Here is a 20,628-nt window from a genome sequence, read left to right as displayed (position 1 = left end):
AATTGGTTTAGTCTGCAGCGGTAGAGTATTGATCTCTTTTTAGTGAAAAAGATTGGACACATTTAACCACACAGTCTTTATTATTCACAGACGGCATGATATTCTGATGGTACAAAACACAATCAAGGTTGAAATGGAGCAAATTACTTTGGTTGATTTGGCCCAATTACAAAGATGTCAGTTGGTTGGTTGGTTAAAATATATATCTATTAGCTATTAAACAGCTTGGCAAACATTTGGCATTTCTATCATTCAAACCAGCGTCAGCGTGCTTCTGGTTTAGTGTCCTATTTGCAAATGTTAGCATGCTTACAGACTAAACTGAGAGGTTGTCATGGTGTTATACCTCCTAAATATTAGCATTATTAGCTTAGTAGCACTATCACTGAAAGCATGTTAGCATTCTGAAATGAGCATTTAATGCCTCAAAAAACTTACTTATGATCTTGATGGTTTGCAAACTGATTCTGTAACTGTTTTCAGTACCTCTAAATCACTGCAAATTAACCAAATTCAAAGATTTATCTTTTCCACCATCATGTTCAGTAAGATAAGGTATGGTACCCGAAACATTCAAAACTGTTGCCAAACGATGTATTGCGACGTAACTTCTTAGCTGAACTCAGAACCAGAACTCAGAGATGAAAACATGGATGATGACAATGTTGCGATGAGAAACAACCCTTGACTTGATATAGTTCATAGCCACCTCTATCACAAGGTCCCTTGTGCCAATGATGGGTTTCACCTGCCGAACCACACCTGAGTGATGACACAGATTGGGATTAGTTTGTGAAATTCAGTTTTGGGAGACTTATGAGTAAGTCATCTGTATCTATGTTTGATATAGGTTTTCATGAGGGACACTTACCCATAATCATGGTTTCAAGGTTTCAAGGTTTCAACACTTACCCATAATCATGCCCTGGTGGGTGCGTCTCTCCACATCAAAAGAGAACTGGTCATCTCCAGACAGGATGTCGAAAAACACATCGGTGGCGCTGGGTACATCAGGGATAGCTGGCGTAACCGTCCGCAAGTAAACGATTTCTGTTGGAACAAACAAAAAAGCACATTTTGCCTTTAGTTGTATTTTTCAGTGAGGCTGCAAAAAGCTTAGAATTAGTTTTTACAAGCTACTTATTTACCACTTTCAGTTCTTGGCTGAAAAGTGTTCAGAATAACCAAGACTATTTGAAAATGAATAACATTTATTCATGTTAATAATTGCATTTTTGGTGTAACTTACAACTATGGCCTAACACCAGTGTTGCTTCAGATAAAAAAGTGGTGGCAATTTTACAACGACAAAACATTTGTTTAGGGTAACTTTTACTTGATATCATATAAAGACTACAGCACACCACTGCACACATACTAAGACTTGCTGTCCTCCCCCCTATCTTACCCTCTGGATCATGGAAGTCTCTGAAGGTTGGCAGGGAGAGGGAGGTGTGGGTGATGAGGTGGACGGGGTTGAGATTGCAGTTGATGTCGTGAGGGTGGCAGGACTTAATGCAGCGCACGTTGATCAAAGCATCTCCACTGGATCTAAAAAGTGTGGAAATGCAGATAAAAGGGGGATATATAAATGTACCAAGGGACAGAAAAAACTGATCTTTAGAAGGGATATCGTAACAAATTCAACCTACACTGTATTCAACAGTACTTCTAAGAAACAACTTTTAGGATTCAACAGTTAAATTGAGCAAAAAGAAACTGGCAACACCTGAATAGTCCCATAGACCTGCATGGTTAACCATGGAACGGGCGCTTTAGACAGAGTCCAAACCCTGGTTCCACAACCAAAAATTATGTTTGTGCACTTCAAATGTGACCTCAAAAACGACCAAGGGAGCAGAGCTGTATAATTAGCAGCAAGCAGGTGAGTCCAAGTCATTCCCTAAGCATGACGCCAAAACCAGAGAGGGTTGTGTGGTATTCCTCACCAGGGAAATGTTACAAAGCATAGTGGGATGGTGGAAAACCAGGCAAGGGTATGTAAGAATTTCATGTGATCATATTCATGAGGAAGAATCAGAAAAAAAATCATTGACAGAATCCGCAGCAGAATAACATTTCCAAAAACGTATAACCCTCCAAAAAACTGACAAATAGAGATACAATCATTATTTCATATAACGTGTAACTATTTTTACATACATGAAATAATTAGTGTGGCATTTTGGAAAGTAGGTTGGTGGTTATATGATTCAAAGATTTAAGAGAATGATTAGATCATATATTTCATTTTGTTGCATTTTCATCAGCTCTATATGTATTAAACCATAAAAACCACAGGAGGAAAGCGGAACGGTGGAAAATGTGTCTGGCTGCATTTATCCAGCTGACCAACACAGCTACTGCCCTTTTGGTATCATTTACAGCAAATCAACTGATAACCACCCAATACCAACACTAAAAGTACTATCCATCATATGCGCTGTAATGCTGCTCCACCACAAATTGAGACCCCATGCTGGCCGAGCCCCAGGTGCCCATAAATATGTGCCACGCTTATTTTTCTTGCGATCCGCCGAGGCCAGGCCTGTTTGATCCTATGGTGAGAACACTTGGAACAGATCATAGGAAAAATTACTTTCAACATAAGAAATGACCACAGCGGAGGAAGCAGAAGAGTAGGGGCAGAAACCATTGCCGGTGTGTGTGTTTGTGCTTGAATATTAAAGAGTAAAAAGCCATTTTTATCTGTCACTTCTTTAATTCCAATCACTTAGAAAGTACACATAAAGGGAAGCTGAGGAAGAGTGAGCTGCCATCTGTACAAATTATTACACATGAACAATCCTGTCATAGTGTTGTAGAGATCTTTAATAGATAATGAGCCCCATCTAGTGGTAAAATGTCCTAATATTCTTAACATATATATACATTAGAGTAAATTAAAAAAAGGCATTGAGTGTTGAAATATTAGATAAAAAGACATGGCATTTTTTCAAAGAAATCCATCTGAGCTTTCATGCGCAAATTTGCTTTTATAACCTCAAAAATGTGTTAAAAGGTATTGTTTGTATTTTAGGGGGGGACCTCACAACATGTCTTGCTGAAAGTAAAAAGAGAAAATCAATACCATCCTCATGTCTGTGTAATATAACGTAACAGCAGCCACGTAGCTTAGCCTAGCATAAGTAACCTTAGCACGGTGACCTTCTGGAGTATTTGCTGTACAGAGCCAGGCTAGCTGTTCCTTTATGCTAAAGTAAGCTAACCGGATGCTCGCTTATAGCTTCATTTAAAGCACAGTCTACAGACAGAGAATGCTATTCATCTTTTTAGCTCGATTCTGAGAAGAAGAATTAAGCTATAAAACTAAATAGTCACCCCAGTCCATCATAAAAGACTCTGGTAGTCGTATTAGTTGTTACGTTTTTTTGCATTTTCACTGATCAACAATTATTTATTAGCCACTTATAAACTCTGGATGAAAACACATTTAAAAACCCTTGTAAAAAATGCATACTGGGTATAATAGGTTGTTTTTTTTATTTCACAGACTTCTAATATGGAAATGTTCTTGAAGGCCGGATGGGCTGCTCGTTTGTGATAAACACCGCAATCTTGGCCATATACAGATGAGCCGTCCCGTAGCGAATCAACCTCATTTCCACGGTCAGAAAGAAGTCCTGCGACAGGGTAAGGTTACGGCGCAGTGAGATCTCTCCTCCATGTGCATGCTGCTGCACGGCAAAGTATCCTTTCTCGTCTCCGGACACTATGTTTAGCAGCATTTTGTCTCCTGGGACAGAGTTAGAGGGTCCCATTCGGAAAACAACAGCAGGGACGGGGGTGTTGGTTGGAAAGCTGATGTTGTAGAAGGAGATTCTCAGCGGGAGCAAGAAACACGACGCAGGATCCCGCCTGAACTCGCAAGTGACTCGGTCGCAACGGCTGAAAGGGGGGGGAAATGAAATACTGATTGGATGGAAAGCAGAATCGGCTGCGTGCATGGTAGAAAAAGATGAAAATAACAGATGAAATACTATATGAAAGGCAAGAGACTAAGAAAAGAGTGTTGAAACGTCCACAGCAGGCCAAACCAGACAAATCTAACACAGGAAATGAGTGAAACAAGAAAAAACGGTGTAAAAAGAGACATCTTAATAAAAAACTAAGTACACATCTCGTCATGACCAATGACCAAAGTAGCCATCAGCTCTTACCCCTGTGCTGCTTGCCGGAAGTTCTGTGGACATGCAAAGGAGAGACAGCGAAATCCTCCCTGGATGTTGAAGCAGCTTTCGGTGACAGAACAAGTATGGATTCCCGCGGCACATTCATCAATGTCTGAAAACAAGCAAAGGTTTATAAAATAACACATTTTACAATTCAGTTATCATTGACCTATGCTTTGTCAACTGACCTTGGCACGTGCGTCCATTGTGTGCGAGTGTGTAGCCTGTGGGTGGGCAGGTACAGTAAAAACTCCCCGGGGCGTTGGAGCAGCGGTAGGAGCAAACGTGACCTCCAGTAGGCAGAGCACACTCATCGATATCTGTGAGCGGGAAACAGTAGATTCTGGTTAGACGAACTTATTTTAGCTCTCATGTGAGGACTTGAATGTTTGTTTTGTGACACGAATAAGAACCCGGAAGACAAACACTACCTTCACAAGTTATCCCATCGATGTCACTCAGTTGGTAACCACGGCGACAGTAGCACTGGTACGAGCCGTAGACGTTTGCACACTCCTGGCTGCAAGGGTTGGCTTCACACTCGTTGACATCTGTGAGCGGGAACAGAGTTTACAAAATGCATTCATAAAGACTATAACACATTTGAGGTTTTTACATATAGCAGCAATATCGTGTATCCCTAACATAAGTCTAAGTGAATGAGACTGAAATGAAGAGATCTACCTTCACAGTTTCTACTGTCGGGGGCCAGTTGGAAGCCAGTGGCGCAGCTGCACTTGTAGGACCCCTCTGTGTTCTGACACTTGTGGGCGCAGAGTTGCACAGGATAATGCCTGCACTCATTGATATCTGAGGAACACAGGGGTCTGTGAATCTCAGAGTCAGAAGCCTCTGTCACACACTTGCAGGTAATACTTGGATAACCTTCAGCCAAGCATCGCTCGTGATTTTCACTAATCAAAAATGCACTTCTTTTAGGAACAATTCAACACTATAAAACTAACACATGAAAATAAAATACACTTGTCAGGGTTTTGGTGACAGGACCCAAGCGCAGAGTGAACAGAGTAGGCAGGTATGGGGCCGAGCTTTATTTAAAGTAAAGCTGATAACAAAAAGGCCAGGTCATGTAAACACACAAAAAGCAAAAACAACCAACTAATAAGCAGGGACATGATATACGGGGTAAACACAGGGACAGGAACAGCAGGAAACATTGGTGACAACCGCACAAGGAACAAGAGGGGAACAGAGACTAAATACACAAGGGTAATCACAAGACAAGACACAGCTGGAGAGGGGAGGAGAAACACTGGGGCAACAGGTGAAGGCAATCAGACACAGGAGGGCAAACACAGGAAGTAACGCCAGACAAGAGACAAGAAGGAAGATACATTTCCAAATAAAACTAACCAAACCCCATAACCATGATAACACTACTTCATAGCTGACATACATACCATATTATAGTAGAAACTGAAATACAGTAATGAATTTGCACTGCACCTTCACACAGCTTGGTGATACTGTTGAAGATGAAGCCAATTCTGCATTCACAGCGGTACGTTCCAACTAGGTTGACACACCCATGGACACCGCACACATTCCCTGTACGACACTCGTCCACATCTGCAACATGAAGAGGGGAAATTACACGTCTGAATAAAGGGAGAGCGAGGTGAAATGAATATTTATTGTGACAGAATCCACCTTCACACCGCGTGCCGTCCTCAATCAGATGGTAGCCTCGTCCGCAGGTGATTGTGTTCCTGCGACAAGTGTGGGAGCCCTCTGTGTTGATACAAGTCTCGCCAGGCAGGCATGGACTGGAATAGGCCAAACACTCGTTTACATCTGAGGAGAACATTGCATGAAGACAGCTACATTTTTTTACATGTTTTGACCTTGACAATGACACTAAACTGACCGTTACAGTTGCCCACAGCGTCCTGAATGTAACCGATTGGGCAACTATCCCTTGGGTAGCAGCGGAAAGAGCCTGCTGTGTTACTGCACAAAAAGTTTGCTCCACAGTTATGGGAGCCCAAAGTACACTCGTCTATGTCTGGAACAAGCAAAGAGGAGACACAATAAAAGCAATACTAAAACACTGAATTTAGGATGAGATCTTGGTACAAATAAACAAAAGTGAAAGGATTAGAAAGAAGTTTTACCGTGGCAAACGTTGTCATTTCTGAGTTCATACCCGGTGCCGCAGCTGGTTTCCCTCTGACAGCGAAAGGAACCCTCTGTGTTAATGCAGCCTTGGCCGGAGACGCAGTTGTGATTGCCTGTCAGACACTCGTTAGAATCTGAGGAGAGAGAGATCAACTCAAAAATAAGATAAGAAATATTTCAGTGAGTCGATTAACAGATAGGCACGTGTAAGGGCTGAAATCACTAATTCAACAAATAGATAATTAGACTCATGCTGTGTGATTTACATTACTTACCCACACAACTCACTTCATCCTTTTTCAGTTGATAACCATCAAGGCAAGCACATGTGCCATTCCCTACACACAACTGTGAGCAATTGGAATCTGAAATCAGAGGAGAGACACATGGAATAATAGACGTTACAGTTTGTAATACAATACTAAAATCATTTTAGAAGTGAATGTGCCAAACCTCTACAGCCGTCCAATCCCTCTGGAGGCTTGGTGGTGAAATGTGCGGCAGGCTTTGTTGTGACTGGAGCTATGGAGATGAAGGCATCGTTACAAAAATCTAATATGACTATATTTTAGATGTAAATTCCCTAAATAACTACAGTCCACAAATACAGCTCAAATGGAGTGTTTTTGCAGCTCTGTCCTTCCCACACATTTGGTTGTATTTACACTTGAAGCCAGCTAGGCGACAAAAGCTACCAGCCACAACACCAGTTGGCCCTGAGACACCATTTGGCAAGGTGTCTCCAGATTAGCCTGGCGAGTACTGCTGTATCCCAGGGATCTGCTCCACAGCTGGCACATCAAGGCCATTTATCCAGTTTATTAGAAAACAGGGCTTTTCTCCGAGTGACGCTACCCTTTTTTTGTTGTGACGCAATACTTTGGACTGGCTTAAGCCCAATTAAATCTCAAAGAGTCATGGTTTTGCTACCAACTAATACAATCTTAGAAAACACTTTCTAATGAGGTCCTCTTTATAAAAGGGCTTGTAAGTTGTGACTTTGCTAAAGGTCAATAAAGTGTTTACTACCACCAGCAAGTAGATCATTTGGTTTCCTGTTTGGTTTGTTTGAGTGATTGTCAGTAAGATTTCAGAAAAACGACTTGCCCGATTTGTGTAAAACCAGGTGGAGAGGTGCAGCATGGGCCAACTGAGAATGTCAGTGATTTTACACATCATAACCTGTTTACAGGCCTTGAGTAATACTACGTACTGCAAAAAATGAAGTAAGCACTGATCATTTTGAGTGTCCCACACAGCCGGGATAGCTCTGCTTTTATGATAAGACAGAGTGGAGCTAATCAAAAGATTGTTAAGATCTATTACCTGTTTGTTCGGTTTTCTCCACTGAGTTTATGCCACAGCAGTTTTTAGCCGTGTGTGCACACTGCCTCTCCAGAGACAAACCCAGGAGCTCGCAGCTTGATCCCCGGCTCGCTGTCATTAGGCCCAGCACACAGCAGTCACAACACATCTGAACAGGAGACAGAGGATAGAGAAAAGCAGTCGTAAAGAAGGAATCTTATCTCGATACTGTCAGGGAAACAATTCCCACTATGTACTGACATAAAGTGTATTGTGAGAACAAGGAGATGTGTAAAGGTCAAAGATATTGACATTAGGAAGGACCTTAGAGATCTTGGTTTCCCAGGGTTCTCCCTGGAAGAAGGGCTGCTCACAGGCCCCTTGCTCCTTGGCCATTTTCATGCCTTTGTCACAGAGTTGGTCTCCTGCTGCTGCTGCACAGCACTGCTCCTGAACGATCCTGTAAAAACATAAATTGCTATTGATTGACATACTGACTGGAAGAGTTATTATGATGTAATACGTTGGAATTTAGTTTAAAAATACTAATGATCAAAAATCTTCTTTCCTTTGCAAATGTCCCCTTCTCTGACCTCAATGTGCAGACCAGGTGTTTCTCTATTTTATCAATCACCACTTCCATGTACTTACAGTCAAAAAGGGCCCTTTAGTGTTAAAACTGCTGGGGGGGGCACTTTACGCCTGTACTTACCGGTATGTTGTTACTATTTGGACATGATTTGGGGCTTCAAACCCTGGGGGTGTTTCCTGCTTTTAAACATACTGTTGCAAATTGTGGCTTAGCTCATACAAGGAACATACATTTTCACACAGTTTGAAGATTTTTGTTACTGTTTGGACAAAGAATACCCAAAGGAACGCTTTTTTGAACGGTTAAATACGCAAAAACATCACATTCCCTCTGTGCTGTGCCTTCCTTTGTCCCTTCTTGGGTCATAATTTTAACATTCTCTTTTGAAAAACCAGGTGTTGCTTTACCGGCAGGTGTGGGAGATGGCAAGGAGGGGGAGGATATCACAGTGTTGTCCTCCCAGGGCCCGATCCCTTCCATCCTGACAGCATTCTTGTACAGTAGGAACCTGAATATCTAAGGATTAGAAATACACAGCAGAGGCATTATTACAAATGATGGCAGCCCCTGAGTCCCTGTGACTAAGTCAGATTTAATTAAAATGGACTCAGACACGAGGGGGGGGGGGGGGAAAGGCTTGAATATCCACATCAGAACGTGTATTAAAAGTTACGCAACAAAAAGTAGTCAAATTCTTACCTTGTCCATGCAGAACTCCGTACAAAAAAAAGCAAATTAAGGTCCAAAGGGCCCATGGAGTCACTTTTGGAGGTTTTTCTCCCATCTCCTCTTGTTGTCACGGTTATAATAAATGAATGGACTGATCGGCGGATAAATGAAAGCTGTGGGTGTGTGTGTGTGTGTGTGTATGTGTGTGTGTGAAAGCTCTCCGTGAAGAACATCTCAGATGCGACACAGAGGGCGGGGTGGACGGAGCTGTGTGTAAGTGTCAGAGCCACTGAATAATTCAAACACAGCCGATAATAGGACTTATTTGTGTCGATAATTAGCATAGTGAGTCCAAAGTAGATGTTGACTGGGTAGAAGATAAAGCGGAGTTTTTGAAAAGTCGGTAAACATAATTCTTAAAACTCCATAGACATGTAAGCCTACTGTAAGAAGAAAGTAAAATACAATTATACAGCATAAAGTGTCCAAAATATGACATTTTTCTTATTTCAGAAGAAAATTACGCGATTGCCTCGGTTTAGCAGATTTATTTAAGCATTGTTACGGAAAACCCAGCATCTAGCACAATTGTTATGCAATTTGGTGGAAGGTGATTAGTACATCCGAAAAACGACCGTCCGAAGAGCACCTGAACGCAGCGTGTCATTGTTGACATTTAATAGTTTCTCAGAATATATAAAATGACGAAGTAACGTCAAATGGACAAAACACAAAAGTGATGGAGTTCAACATTAGCATTATCATTACATTGTGTGGTTAACATTTGTTCTTATTTTTGTTTTATTAACTTGTGTCCTCTCAAAGTAATCTTGCGCCAGCATCTTACATTATTTAAACAGAAAAAATACATTAAAAAACGAATTAAAGACAATAATGGGAGCAAACCACAACAAAGATTAACATGTAACCCTGTTTATTACAAATATTGTAAAAGAAGGGGTTTTCTTTAAATTACCAACATTTTTGTTCATGGAGAGTGTGTGTTCATTTACAGGTCTTCAATAAATAATAATAATAAAAAAGAGGCTATTTGACCAAATCATCTGAATTGAAGTGGAAGATTATTTTTACTTGAATACAGGAAGGTTTATGAATAAAAGCTTTCAGCTTAATCTTATGTAAAATAATCATGCTGCAGAACAGCAAGGACACGATTAGGAGAACACTGTGATAATATGATAAAAGTAAAGTCAACAAAGTCAGAAGAGTTGTTCTTGTGATAAAAACCAACAAGGCTGCTGTGTGATAACACCTAGTTGGGGTATTGGGGATAAGAGGCATCAGGAAAAGGTTCCACAATAGTTACAATTCATTTTTCGCTCTCAACCAAGCAGAATAGTTAACAGCAACCCTAAAAGTAGTATACATAGCATTACTGCAATTATAATAAAATAAAACATATTACAAGAAAACAACATTTGTTCATGAGCCTGTCTATTAAAAATGGAGGCACTACTATTTATACCAAGATATCATGCATGCATATTAAATCCAAAATCCTTTTCTCTATTTGAAAACGAGATCCTGTCACCAAGAAATTCTTGCGTGTGCTTTTCCGTGTCGTCATTCCTGTAAATAATGCTCTATGTTACATTCAAATAGCAACCTTTAACAAACACAACAACAACCCCCGTTGTGCATCTACTGCAGGCCTGCTACTAAATGTAGTAAAGCAGTACGTCTTTCCTATTGCCAATTTAACATTGTTTCAAAAAAAGTGTCTGATTGCAGCAAATGTCGGTCCCCACTGGGGCCAATTCTGTGGAAGACTAAAGTCATCCATCTTTTTCTTGTTGTGTGATCACTCCTTCTCTTTGGCTGTGTCTGCAGGAGTTGACATCTCCTTCTGGGTGTCAGGGGGATCCACGGTAGTGTCTGTAGGGAGGTCAGAGCTTTCCTTTTTTGGGGAGCTGGAAGCCGACTTGTCTTTTGTTTCACTATCTGTAGCTCGAAAGCTTTCTGCCTCCTTCACAGGTGTTTCCTCATCCTGCTTTGCCTCTTCTGACGGAGGCACGTCTCCCTCCGCAGTTTCTGCGGTTACATCCATCTCCTTTTCCTTCTCTGTTCCTGATTTATATTCCTCAACTGGAGCTGTTGCTTCTTCCACAGCTGAATCCTCCTCCACAGGGGGGATGCCTTCTCCTGCAGGACTTAGCGGCTTATCGTCTTCAATGGGAGCCATGCCTTCCCCCATCACCTCTTCCTCCTCCTCAATCTCGTCCTCCAAAGGGGGGATCATTTGCTCTTCCCTCCCTCCGGGGAAGAGCCTGTCTGGGTAGACTAGTTTCACCTGCTCCTCAAAGTAGTCCTCCAGGTACAGACCTGCACTCCCCACTTCTGACGTCGCCTGTACAGACAGTGCACACAAATACAGGAGAAAAAATGATAGAGTATGTACTTTAAAATAATTGATCTTTGGTAAAACAATGGTTTACCATTAGGCACTACTATCTTACAACCATTTTGCTTTTATATTTCAAATAAAAGTGTTCACCTTGTAGTATTTTGCACAGTTCAAAAATATGAGCCGGACGTCAGCGACAAACCCATCCGGACTGTCATAGCCTTCACCTCCCTGCGACTTGGACTCCAGCTTCTTCTTCACTATCGACAAATCCATTGGGGTCTTGATCAGCTCCTTGTACCTCCTTGTCTCCTACATTAGAAAAAAAAGTTGTCAGCTCGTACACCAGAGTGAGGAACAGCACAAATGTTACTTATTTCTCAAAATAGAGTTACTTACTGATGGAGTAGCAGGCTGCTGGAAGTCAGTGCTGAAGTCATTGCAGAACAGACGCAGTAGCAGCCTCTCACACCTCTGTGAATTGAAAAAGAATTAAATCAGACATTGAACTTATCATGGTATGGAGATGATTGATGACACAGTAGGAAGACTGACTATTAACGCCAGGCTTCAGTAATGAAATCATGCACGGAAAGGTAAATAACAGTTAGTTATACCCTTCTTTCTGCAGGTGGGAATCCCTCAGAGACGGGGTCGTTCTTGCCTTTGCAGTCGTACTCCATCTCAGGAGCGGAGAGGTCTCTGCAGAGCGAGCAGAACCACTCCCCGCTGTGGAGAGACACCGGGACAGGAGAAGCTGTTAGAAAACCTGCTAAGTATGTTCAAATGGGTTCTAAGTATTCATGATTTAAGGGCTGTGTGCACAACCAGCAAAGGTTAGTCATTGAAAAGACCTAAAGAACAGGTTATCACAATACCCTTCGACAGGGAGCTCTCCAATTTTACAACGAGAACATTTGAAAAGATGTGATTAGTGACTGAAAACTGGCTACTGTACATATTGTAACGGGATATTTCTGACGCATTATAACAGGGCATTTTAACATTTGTTTTATTTTGACAACAAAAAACTCAACTTAAAAACATATCCTTATATATATATCCCTGTAAAGAAAAATAAAGACGAGTACAATAACTGAATGAAAGGATTAATCAAACCCTTTCAAAGAATTTATACCCCCAAAATCTAGACACACTCAACAATATTCACAACAATAATCTCTAAAAGTAATGTCGGTAAAACACGATTTTTAATAACACTGAAATATGTTCAAGTTAAAGTGCCTTCACAGCAGACTGATGACCTCATACATATTCATGTGGGGAAAGCATTTTTATCAACATGTTATTGTGCATCTATAGCCTAGAGAGACCGCCCGTCCCTCACCTCGGGGACTCGTTCAGCGCGGGGATGTGGCAGGCCAGGTGAAACACTTTGGGACATTTGTCGCAGCAGAGCAGCTCCCCTCCGTTCTGACAGACGGCGCACCAGTCCTCGTTGGGATCTTCCTCCGGCTCCGCCCTCTTCTCAGACTCTGGTTCTGCTGCGGGACGCTGCTCAATCCCAGACTCTGATGCAGGTAGGGAGACCGGAACGGACACTTTTATCTGCGGCCGAGGATTCGACTGAGCCCCAGTGCTGCTGTCCGGCAGACTGGACTGCACCTGCAGGGAAACAAGACGTGGGATAGACGCAGTTACAGCCCCGGATAAAATTAAGAGACCACTTCAGCATTATCTTTTTCTCTTGTTTTATTATAGTTTGTCTTTGAGTTCAATTATTATTATTTATTTTTTTATTGTATAAACTACTGAAAAAGGTTCTCTGTGTTCAAATTCAACAGAAACCGGAATGGCTGCCACACATATACAAATAAAGATTTAAGTCAAATTTGGAGTGATCTCTTTATTTTTTCAGGGGCTGTAGACACCATGACCCACAGAAGCAAAACGCAAACGGATGGAAAGCAGTTTTTCTGTTGTTGTTCTGTATTTACTGGACTTTGAGCAGAAAAATCTGTTGAAGACAAATACATTGTAATCCCCCTGGTCATAATCCAGTGCAAATAATTGAATTAAATAAGTGTTAGTCAGTACAAGCCCCTCTTATTGATGCCCAAAGCAACCAGATGCCTTGGTGTTCAGAACAGAACTCTGGAGGCTTCATTTTCTCTACGGCCTGCTAAATCTATCCTGAGCAGGTCAAACGTGTGCCAAGGTAGCCGGTGATCCTGAGAACAGAATTAAAACGGCACTCGATTTCGGGTTGGCAACAGCACTCCTAAATTAAACGTTGCGAACCAGACAGGCCTACATGTATTTAGTAGAGGTAGAAATCTGATGGGAACACTGCTGCAAAGTGAACCCTTGATCATTTAATCCCAAGCTAAACTGACACCTTGACATCCCAGTAGACGGTGCTGTGTTGCACCCCGGTGGGTTTTGCATACACACTATGAAAAATAACTGAAACGATTCTCAATATAAATCAGTCTAATCTTGTATAACCTTGTCGGGACTTATGTAACTTTCGAGTAATTCTCTTACGAATCGGACTTCATCCTCGTCCTCTGGTTCGTCCTTGATGACGATGACGGGCCCCGGGGACGTCCTTCTTCTTCTCTTAGCTGAGGGGGCAGCTGGAGGCTCCGATGTCTGCCTCCAGGGAGTCGTCCTTCAGCAAAGAGATTACCGGAGATAATAGAAGGGAAAATGATGACCGTGGTATAATAAAAAAAGACACACTGGCCTTGTTTACATGAAATTTGGAATACTGCTGACTGTGATTTTATGTTTTTTTCCGCTTAATCACTTGAATGTCGCTTATAGAAATATTAGACAGCTTAACGGAGAGACGTCAGAAGGACTTATTCCACGTTGACAGTTATTATCAGGGAAACAATCACATTTTAGACCAGGTCAAGATTACACACAACTGCTGTCAAAACATGAGATCATTTCAAATGTTGTCGAGGTTGTGCGTAGGCTTTAATCAAATATCAGACGCAGCACTACTCTCGCGTCTATCAAGTTAACAAAACAGGCATGGATTTAAAACAACATAAAAGATTACAGAGAACAGCGGAAAAACAGTCAAAGTTAAACTGTGATAGGAGGGGAGACGATCTGATGAAGACAGATTTAATGGTCTTTCCTTACCCTGTGCTTCTGTCTGAAGAAGATGGTTTGGCCATTGGGGAGTTTTGCCTTGCTTGAACTTGAGAGAAGACAAAAAGTTGTTATGAAGACCTTAAAGAGGCCCCATTATGCTCTTTAGGGTTTTCCCTTTCGTGTAGTGTGTTATATAGGTTTGTTGTGCATGTAAATGGTCTTGCAAAGGCTAAATCCCCAAGTTCCCTCCAGAGGGGAGTTTCTCTTCCACATCTTTTTGCTCATTAAAGCATGGAAACATGTCACAGTAGAGGCACAAAATACGAATATGACACGGCACAGGACAAGATCTTGATGGCTGTTGCTTCAGCAGAGGAGTTATAATGACCTGCTATGTGATTGAAGGTGCTCGTTCTGTCCGCAGTTGCTGAAGCTTGACTCGGAGCGAAGCTGGGTTTGGGGATAGAAATGGTGATGGAGGGGACCGATCCACCTGCCTCACTCCTCTTCAGGAAGGAAGACTCCGCTAGGCCCCGCTTTGGGAAACAAAAAACAATGAGTCGTTTGTTAAAGTTACACACAAGAAACCCAATAACTATTTATCTCTGTGGAATCATGTCACAGGTCCCTCTCCATTCTCCAGCCTACCTGATGCAGGGACATGTGTGCAGCTGCTCCGGCAGACGAAGGCGGTGGGTAGCGGGACGCACCCTGCAACATATCCATAGGTTTAGGAGGGAAGCTGGAACCATGGATCAGCTCTCTCAGAGACTACATGAAGGACAAAAAAATGTAAGTTTAAAAGAAAAGAAATTGGAATCAGTTTGTCTGACTGGAGCCGGAAACAGTAGGCATTTAAAATCCTGGAAAGACCTTCAACAAATAAACGTAGGCCACTTCTGATTTGGTTTTCCAGTGAAACATTTAGACATTTATTGAGAACAAAATACAGATTTTTAACAAGAAGCTGAAAAAAAAACCTTGATTGACTCCAGTTTTAGAAGAATAAATAAGAAGTTTCTCTAAACTGTTTACAATACTCAATAAAAACCCAAGTAATTAAAAAAAAGTGGGCCAAAGATGACGCCAATGGGGGAAATTTGGTATTGGACACTTTAATAAGCACAAACTACAAAACCTTCCTATGTGTTTAGGCATTCAGAACATAGAGTAGAATTCTCACACAACACATCAACATATTTTACCTGCGCACTGATCTGATGTTGGGGGAAGCCTGTGTTGTGGTGCATGGAGGAGGTGGGGCTTCTAGTGTTGGGCTGGGAGCTACCGTATCTGCGTCCCGGCTGTCCCGGCTGTCCCGCCTGTCCTGGCTGTCCCATGCTTTGGGGGCCTTGGGAGGGGGAGGACCCTCCGTGGATGGGTCTGGTTGGGGGTGGGGGACCTGGGGGCCCTGGGACCCTGACATTTGGATACCAGGACCAGTGGTTAGGGGGAGGTTGCCTTTGGGGCTGCTGGGAAATCTTGTCCACCTTGGACAGAGGAACAACAGATGTCTATCAATGAAACAGATGACAGAGGGCATGGTTAACAGCAGTGAGAGTTTAGGGAGAATTGAACAACAATTCATGGATGGAACAAGTCAGGATATAATGATGTCCTACCTGCATCTGGAGCTGAGCCAGCGTGCTCTGTCGCTGCTGAGCTGAAGCGGACATATGTCCGGGGGGGGCCTCTGCCCTGGGACCTGCAGGAAGGTTGGTGTTGGGCGGCCGAGTGCCAGGGCCCCGCTCTACAAGCAGAGAGCCTGGAGAAAAGAAGCAGACAATCAAAAATAGAATCAAATATACCCCAGTACTCTGGTTGGGGGAGTTGGAGGAGGAGTTTGTTTTTGGCCACATCTCAAGATAGAAACTATCATAACAAAGACTTAAAGCCAATTTGTGGGAGCAAGTTGAACAGGCAGGAGTGTGAGACGCTGACACCTTTGTCATAGAAACATAAAAGAAAGAGCTCTCTTCTGATGAAAGGGTGAGGGTTGTGTGCCCAGCGCTGCCACTGTCTTTCAGCCAGAAAAAGACAAAGGGCCTAAGAAGAGGACTCAACCACTTTCAGAGACAAATGGACGAACCACAGATATTACTTTTCTCAATTCCACCCATTGGACTTTCTCAAAACTTGGTGCCTTCATTACCCACAATGCAACGCCACAGGGATGAGTCCTGTACTCGTTTGCTTGTAGAAGCTTTTACAGTCTTAAACTGCCAGCACTTAGCGAGGGTTGCTGCAGGTGCTCATTTTATTTAAACATATTTGTGTTCTTGGGTGTTTTACAAGTTAAAAAAAAAAAAAAGTGTCATTTTTTTATGGAAATGTTGTATAATTCATAATGATTTTCTTTAAAAGTGATCGCAAAAAATGTTGTTTTCAGCGTAACATAAAGGTGATGTTCATGAAATAAAGTTGAATAGTGTTTTACCAGCGTCTCTGTTCATGAGATGCTGAAAAAACATTATCCATTATTGTTTTTGTTATTTATTACCAAAAGGATGAGATTATGTAAACAGAAAAAACAAGATAGAAAAAATGACAGAGATTTCATAACTAACTTGTTCAATGAAACAAGAGCACACTGACATGGGAAGATAAATCAAGAGCTCTGGTGTTGATGCTTCACTCATAAAGTAGGTTGAGTCTTACCAAGGTCTACATTGGTGGCCCAGAAACCAGAGCGACACTGAAAGCGAACAGAACTCTGGGGGACGATTGAGGGATTACAGCTCGCTCTCATTAGGTAATGGATCTGAAAAAGGATCTAGAAACAAAACAGAGGGACATTTTAAAGAAAACAGAGGTTATAAAATAAACGATATACTGTAAAGTAAATCAGACGGCTGTTTGATGTCAAAGCCCCGCACCAGTCTCTTGCAGTACAGCAGGGCGGTTCCACTGTGGCTGGCTGTGGCCCATTTGGTAAAGCTGATCACATGATCCAGGTGCCTGCTCAGGGAGTTGACGTCGTCCTGCTGCTTTTTCAAACCCAGCTCGTGATCCTTAGTCAGAGCCTAGGAGGAAATGCATAAATAATCAATCAAGGTCATAACCGCATTTGAAAAGCTATTAAACGATGGTATTAAACATACCTCCAGCTGGTTAACCAGAATCTTCCCCTTCCTGTTGATCTCCATGATCAGGTTACAGATGGACTTCTTTATTTCATTAGTGACAGACTTCCGGTTCTCCTCAACTTGCTGGAGTCTTCGGAAGGGAATTTTAATACAAGTTTCAATATGCAAATGATCTTGAATGTATTTAAAGTCTGGACAATTAAACACAGAAACTCCTAGTATGCCAGGCAACCGTGGTTTAGCAACAACAATTCCAATGGCATGGCACGGCCAACAGTGTGTGTGAATGTCAGATTTTTTAGGCAGGACCCTCTGTATGAATGTGTGTGAATGATGATTTACGTAATATGTAGTCCATTGACTAATTTGTCTAAATTCAATGCAAAATCTTAACTAGAAAAATAAGTTTGTATTAATATTTTTACTACTACTACTTTTTGTCCCTTTCATTCACATAAAAATACTTTTGTATTTCAGTAACACGATAACACATGTTTCTTTGTTTTGTAACTGGGGAAACATAGATTATTCACACTTATCAAAGTCCAGGTAGAGACAAACTAAGTCACTTTAAAACGTTTTTCTTTAAAAACTCATCAATCCTCTAATTAAGTTCAAGCTGTACAGGATTTTACCCATTGCTGATACAGCCGGACACCTCCTCGATGGCCCTTCTTTTCTCTTGCAACTGCTGCGTCATGTTCTCCAGATACTGCCTGTGGTTCCTGTATGCATCCTCTAAAAACTGGTAGCTGGACACAAAGAAAATATACATTATTTCCCCAAAGTTCATTTTTATGACAAATGTTTTCTAGCTCAGTTAAATTATTCACAAATCTGCTTACTTGTGATCCTTGTGCTTGAGCAGCTGACAGTCCCGACAGGTGAGCCGGTCACACGTCTCACAGAAGAGCTTCAGCGGCTCCTGCTTGTGGATATCACAAAACACGGGCTTCTGTGTGGACATACTTACTGCTTCTGAGAAACATATGTGGGGGGAAATGAAGAACATAGAGAAACATAAGTCATCTTATGACGTCTAAAATGTTTGTTTAGCTTTAAAATACCAAAAATAAAAGCATCTTGACTGATCAGTTAGTCTAAAGCTTACAGTCTAGAGCCCCTTTGAGTTGCGACAATGCAATTCATAATCGCTACAGTACAGCAGACAACATTTAAATGTGTTTATCTCAATCTTTTTCCAGAGTATTGCTTGTTTTCCTGCCGCGTAAAACACACACACTACCTGGAGACATCTCCTCCTTCTGGCGTATGGTGTGATCCCTGGTGAACTTGACCCTTTGGTGTGCCTCGATACATGTCACACACAGAAACTCCACACACTCCACGCAGTAACCAGTTGCTTCTGTGTTGTCGTCACAGCTCATACACACCTGTCAAAAACAAATACAATGTAGTTTGAGGAGAGGGGTGACATATAAACAATCGGTCGTGAGGAGAATAAAATGAGGACCAACCTGGCTGGTTTTCTCCACGGTACTGCTCGGCACCTCAGCAGAATCCTTGACAAAGAAATTATCCAACATGTCCATCTCCCAGCATTCCTGTCTGCATACTGGACATCGTATGGCACCCACTGTTGGAGAGACAAGATCCACCATTAAAGCTCACATCTGCTCACATTAATTAGCTGGGTGGCATAAGACAAGAAAGTAATTACCTAGGCTATTCATGTGATATTGACACAGAGACAGACTATAGGCAGATTTGGTATTGACTTTGTGATTTGAGACTAGGATGTAAGTAAGCTGGTTAGTCACAGCTAATAGTAACATAATACACAAAAGTTTATGCTGGTCGAAAATGCTGTTTCAGCTTAGTGATATGAACACCTCTGAATGTCTGATGTGTATAAATATCCTGACCACAACACAAATCATCACCAAACGTATGCCATATGATATCCATTTAGTAATATCCACATCATCAAGGCCCAATTTTTACTCATTTTAAAGTTAAACTGTCAATAACTTACATTTCTGCTAGCTAGCCCAACCTGTGTAATATGTAGATATAAAGAGCTCTCCTGCCACAGTCACAGCAATCATCACAACTGGTATCAGAGTTGCTACATGACTTTACTCACATGATTTGTTGTTGTCGACCTGACCCTGCGTGTCGCGTCTTGGATCAGCACTCCTGAAGGGGGCCGGGAGACACCTCTTGCAGAAGGAGTGCAGACACGGTAGTAGTTTGGGCTCTCTGTTATGAAAGCTCAACTTGCATATGGGACAGGTGTCCATGAGCCCGAAGGTGCCTTGCTGTTTCATCCTCTCTTCCTCGGCAGGCAAACTTTCAGCCTCGTTCTCCACGATAATGACAATGTCGTCACTGACAACATTTTCGGCACTTTCATCCATGTTCCCCCACCCTGCTGATTCCCGATTCTTTCCAAACAATCAGTATAGATTTGCGATTGGAAACAAAGGATAGCCTACAGACTTAACAAGCGACATAGGGAAAATATATACTAAGCCTTAACACCTTAAAGACATAATACGTTCATCCGTCAGGGCTGTTGGTTTTTAACTGTTCAATAAAAGCTGAAGTGTAACTGTTAATTGTTTCCGTCTAGAATGCTAAGTTAGCATCGTAGCTCATTTCATTGCACCTCTAAAACAGACGACAAACAAGTGAGTCCCCGGTTTGGGGCGTTTCTTATTCAAACAGGGGAAATATAACAGCGCACAGTCGGTTATAAATTAAAATGACGTTACATACATAGTATTTTGAAGCTCATGTATCCATATGAAAGGCGACCATCTGTGTATCCTTTGCTCAAAACACATAGCACATATTACCCAGACGGCACTGCGGTATGTTAAAGGTACAGTGCCCGCTGGAGGTCAAAAACCCTTCTGTGAAAGTACATTGGGAATTTGACGTTATCAAAGCATGTTAAATATTTAGCCCCAATTTAAAAGACTAATTCAAATGCAAATGTGCTGATTTACATGTGACCAAAGTGTTGATGTTATATCTCTCAGATACTGTTGGTTTGTCATAATTATGAGAATAGGCTGCGAGCTATAGCCTTGAACATTTGTGTGATTTATTCCTTATGTTTGTTTTATATTGTTTTCTTAAGTTCTGTGTGTTTTTAATTAAAAGCCCTTTGTAACTCTGTTTGAAAAGTGCTATATAAAGTTTATTATTATTATTATTATTATTATTATTATTATTATT

The 20,628-nt window shown here is 41.7% G+C and overlaps 2 protein-coding genes across 5 annotated transcripts; both read right to left on the bottom strand.

Annotated features, from left to right (window-relative positions):
• Positions 1-67: 67 nt before the first annotated feature.
• Positions 68-9,151, bottom strand: LOC134878873 (fibulin-1-like). 2 transcript variants are annotated; one of them, XM_063905041.1, is made up of 17 exons: positions 8,929-9,151; positions 8,637-8,745; positions 7,962-8,097; positions 7,659-7,806; positions 6,786-6,854; positions 6,608-6,697; positions 6,329-6,466; positions 6,082-6,219; positions 5,865-6,008; positions 5,661-5,783; positions 4,878-5,003; positions 4,625-4,744; positions 4,382-4,513; positions 4,182-4,305; positions 1,409-1,551; positions 913-1,050; positions 68-762 (listed from the first exon to the last, which is right to left on the bottom strand). In XM_063905041.1, exons 1-17 carry the CDS (start codon positions 9,011-9,013, stop codon positions 623-625), a joined length of 2,103 nt encoding a protein of 700 aa, XP_063761111.1. In that variant the 5' UTR covers positions 9,014-9,151; the 3' UTR covers positions 68-622. The 2 variants fall into 2 exon arrangements, with proteins under 2 accessions (XP_063761111.1, XP_063761112.1); XM_063905042.1 differs by lacking the exons at positions 68-762; positions 913-1,050; positions 1,409-1,551 and adding an exon at positions 2,655-3,909.
• A 664-nt stretch (positions 9,152-9,815) lies between these two features.
• On the bottom strand, positions 9,816-20,244 carry trim24 (tripartite motif containing 24). Of its 3 annotated transcripts, none has more exons than XM_063905931.1 (19): positions 19,529-20,244; positions 18,900-19,018; positions 18,668-18,815; positions 18,267-18,399; positions 18,057-18,173; positions 17,437-17,551; positions 17,212-17,358; positions 16,994-17,108; positions 15,958-16,100; positions 15,541-15,849; positions 14,984-15,106; positions 14,724-14,871; positions 14,384-14,441; positions 13,772-13,898; positions 12,612-12,889; positions 11,881-11,992; positions 11,663-11,737; positions 11,414-11,575; positions 9,816-11,266 (listed from the first exon to the last, which is right to left on the bottom strand). In XM_063905931.1, the coding sequence occupies exons 1-19, from the start codon at positions 19,800-19,802 to the stop codon at positions 10,721-10,723; spliced, it is 3,249 nt and encodes a 1,082-aa protein (XP_063762001.1). In that variant the 5' UTR covers positions 19,803-20,244; the 3' UTR covers positions 9,816-10,720. The 3 variants fall into 3 exon arrangements, with proteins under 3 accessions (XP_063762001.1, XP_063762003.1, XP_063762002.1); XM_063905933.1 differs by having other exon boundaries at positions 14,984-15,046; XM_063905932.1 differs by having other exon boundaries at positions 15,541-15,825.
• Positions 20,245-20,628: the final 384 nt, after the last annotated feature.

Source organism: Eleginops maclovinus, chromosome 17, assembly GCF_036324505.1.
Source record: "Eleginops maclovinus isolate JMC-PN-2008 ecotype Puerto Natales chromosome 17, JC_Emac_rtc_rv5, whole genome shotgun sequence".
In the NCBI taxonomy this organism is placed as follows: Eukaryota; Metazoa; Chordata; class Actinopteri; order Perciformes; family Eleginopidae; genus Eleginops; species Eleginops maclovinus.
This window is presented reverse-complemented; position numbering and strand designations above follow the sequence as displayed.